Source organism: Gymnoscopelus microlampas, assembly GCF_963454915.1.
Source record: "Gymnoscopelus microlampas genome assembly, chromosome: 15".
Classification (NCBI taxonomy): domain Eukaryota; kingdom Metazoa; phylum Chordata; class Actinopteri; order Myctophiformes; family Myctophidae; genus Gymnoscopelus; species Gymnoscopelus microlampas.
Window position 1 is genome coordinate 12,116,560 of NC_139952.1, and position 3,277 is coordinate 12,119,836.

The 3,277-nt window shown below is 43.5% G+C and overlaps 1 protein-coding gene across 1 annotated transcript in view; it reads left to right on the plus strand.

The window, feature by feature from the left end:
- The window catches only part of necab1 (N-terminal EF-hand calcium binding protein 1), a gene marked incomplete at both ends in the record, with an annotated part of 47,707 nt that extends 45,151 nt beyond the window's left edge, over nt 1–2,556 (plus strand). Inside the window, 3 exons of the mRNA XM_084081070.1 lie at nt 960–1,037; nt 1,865–1,956; nt 2,528–2,556. Of these exons, the coding sequence (XP_083937196.1) occupies nt 960–1,037; nt 1,865–1,956; nt 2,528–2,556 (199 nt within the window). The remainder of the gene's footprint in view (nt 1–959; nt 1,038–1,864; nt 1,957–2,527) is intronic.
- Between the last annotated feature and the right edge of the window lie 721 nt (nt 2,557–3,277).

The window sequence follows — 3,277 nt, forward strand, 5'->3', positions numbered from 1 at the left end:
AAACATGTTGTCTCCATAGGTGGACTAGTTAGCTTAGTGGCCAGCTCAAACACACAACTCAAATGTTCAGTTAAATGTAATCAACAATAAAATGACTGCATTCCTTTCTGTGCAAACTACAATGTGCAAATGATGCCGTGCAAATACTAAAGTGATAGTAACAGAGGTCCTCTCTGTTACACACACTGACACAAATCTAACACACGTCCATTATTAATTTGATTAGCTGCACCTGTGTTGCTTACATCACAGTGCATGATGTAAGCAACATACACATGAAGTCGGTCGGTATACATCAATGATGTAGGCTAATTTATTGCACACCCTGCCTCATTTGCCCCGGGTAATGGGATGATAAAAGGACAGAGAGGGTGATTAGTTTGTGCTGATTTGTCAGCTGCCATATCAGCCCCGAAGCTGATACGGCAGATGAGCAATTAGCACAGGCTGAAGTGCCACGAGAGCTGTAGCGTCTGTCATGTCATCATCTCTCTAAAGAAGCAAACAGCATGTCCAGATCTCCACGGAGACCAGTTCTCAAAAACAACCAGTTTGTTTGCTATCAATTAAATGCTGGGAGTGAAACATCATGACAAAACTACTTTTGTTTTTGTTTATTAAATTCATACAATACACAATAAATACTACGTTGCAGCAGTTATAGCTAAGAGCTATTTTACATCTGTAATAGTCCCTGGGTTCTTCTCATGCTGAAGCTGCTGTGCTTCACAAAACGTTAGAGAGCAATCAGCACTGTCTGCCCTGCACCCAGTCGCAATATGGAAACCAATTCAAATACAAATGGCAGAGATTGCAACGTGACATGAATGCCCTAACTGCTTCACCCTTTCTGTCTCTTTCTGTCTCTCTCTGTCTATGTCTGTCTGTCTGTCTGTCTGTCTGTCTGTCTGTCTGTCTGTCTGTCTCTCTCTCTCCATCTCATATTTCACTCCTGGCAGTATTGCAGTTCAGCGGCTGTCAAATGAGTCACACTTCATTCTCTATGAGTTCTGGCAGCACAACAACGTGTGGAAGAAGTAAGTATCCACCAGCTCCTAACTCACGTACGTACATCACCACAGCTCGGACTCAACCCAAGTTCAGACCATGCTGGAATGAACTGTTGCACTCTGTGGTAATGAGAACAGAAGGAGAATTAGTAACATGCAACGTTAGTAGGGACTGTTTGAGAGTTTGACATTTACTATTTGACAACAACTAGTTGTCTATATTCAGTAATGCAGCAGATGTACTAGATGTATTTAGGTCATGACATGGGTCATGATATTGGTAATTGGACGCTCTAGTTAATCCCACATTTCAACTTGTGGTGCCTTGCTCAAGGACAATTAAAGCAATAGCTCTTGGAGTAGAATTGTTACCAGGTCATGATGACCAATCCTGCCTTTCTTAGATTATTAGAGAGTTGGTTCTTCACTCATGGAGCTTGACATGGGATTTCTATCTGGATCTAGTTTAGCTATTACAACAAGTATTAACAACCTAAGTCTGATACTCTGAAAAATGTTTAACCCTATGGTTCACCCATAATGACATGCCCAAAAATAGGTACACCTGGTTGAAAGTGATTTTAATAAACATGGCAGAAAAAGTGTTTGAATACATCTTATATTGTCTCTGTTGGGTGGAAACCTCATACAGTATGCCCAAAAATGTTACTTTTCAGGATTCAAATAGTAAAAGTAGCAGATCTACAAGCTTGCGGATCTGCTACTTTTGATGCTTATGTGTAACGCTGTAGTATATGATCAAGTAGGGTGTTCATTTACGAAAAAACACAAAAAGTTAGAACTGCCGGACAATTTGAGTGGTTGAATGAAGCTGTTTGTTTGTGCCCATGCAGTCACCTGCAAAGCAACTACAGCAAGACCTTCCAGAGGGGGAATGTGGACTTCCTGGAGACCCCGGAGATCATCGTCACCATGTTGTTACCTGGTAGGACGTTTCTCCTGAAACGTGATCAAAATGCTTTGGGAGCGGAGAAGGGAGGAGACATGTGAACATTTGGGCTGGTTGACATACTCTACCATACACATTGGTTAAACAAAAATGGCATTCATTCAAGTTGTGGAATGCCCTACCAAAAGTAGTGAAGGAGTGTAAAACCCTACTCGCTTTCAAAACTGCCCTAAAAGAATACCTTCAGGAGGCTGCAATTCCAAACTGGCCCCTGTAAAAGTCATAACCTACCCCCCCCCCCCCCCCCTGTCTCCATGAATTGAGTATGTGAGGACCCCAATTGAAACAAGCCAGTAGGCTTTTTTGGGCTTTTCAATCCTATTTAGTTGACCTTGTATTTTGAACTGTACTTCCTTGTGCTTTTTACTCTGCAAACTCCTAAATAAAGTATTCAATCAATCAATCAATCAATCAATCAATCAATCAATCAAAAAGTTCCGGATTGCAGCTTTAATGCATGATGGCAGGCAAATTACTGGGAATGTAAAAGTGACGTTAAAAAGTGAAACAGTCCATCCCTGCTTGTGTCCTGTCTCCCCACATGCAGGCTCGTGGTGGGTGCTCAACAACAACTGAACGCACCCCCCCCCCCCCCCCCCTCCCCCGCGTCCTGGAGGCCCCCCGGGGGGGGCCGCCTCCTCCATCAGCACAGCGTGGGCACTGAGAAAACGGGTCCAGTTATGACGTCAGGATGTACAGAAGGACAACAGCGCGTGCACACACACGCACGCACGCACGCACGCACGCACGCACGCACGCACGCACGCACGCACGCACGCACACACACACACACACACACACACACACACACACACACACACACACACACACACACACACACACACACACACACACACACACACACACACACACACACACACACACACAGTTTATATTCTATTCACTATTCTTGTGAGGACATCAACATTTTAGAATGCCGATTTTATGAATGCCACATTTATAACAGTTTTACCGTAAGCCTAAAGCCCCAAAGAATTGCAGATCTACAAGCACACAATGCGTCGCAGTTTGCTTGTAGATCGGCAATGTTTCGGTTTATGACACCAGCGCACAGCTAAATTGAACCATTTCTGTTGTGAGGACTAGGAAAATGCTCCTCACAACATCTATCTATTTCTAAAATTGTACTATAGCTACATGTGGGGACATTTGGTCCTCACAAGCCTAGTAATACAAACATAAGCACAAGCACACGCACACGCACACACGCACACGCACACGCACACACACAGCGATGTCAACTTTGTGAAGTCATTGTTAAAAAAAATACATATTT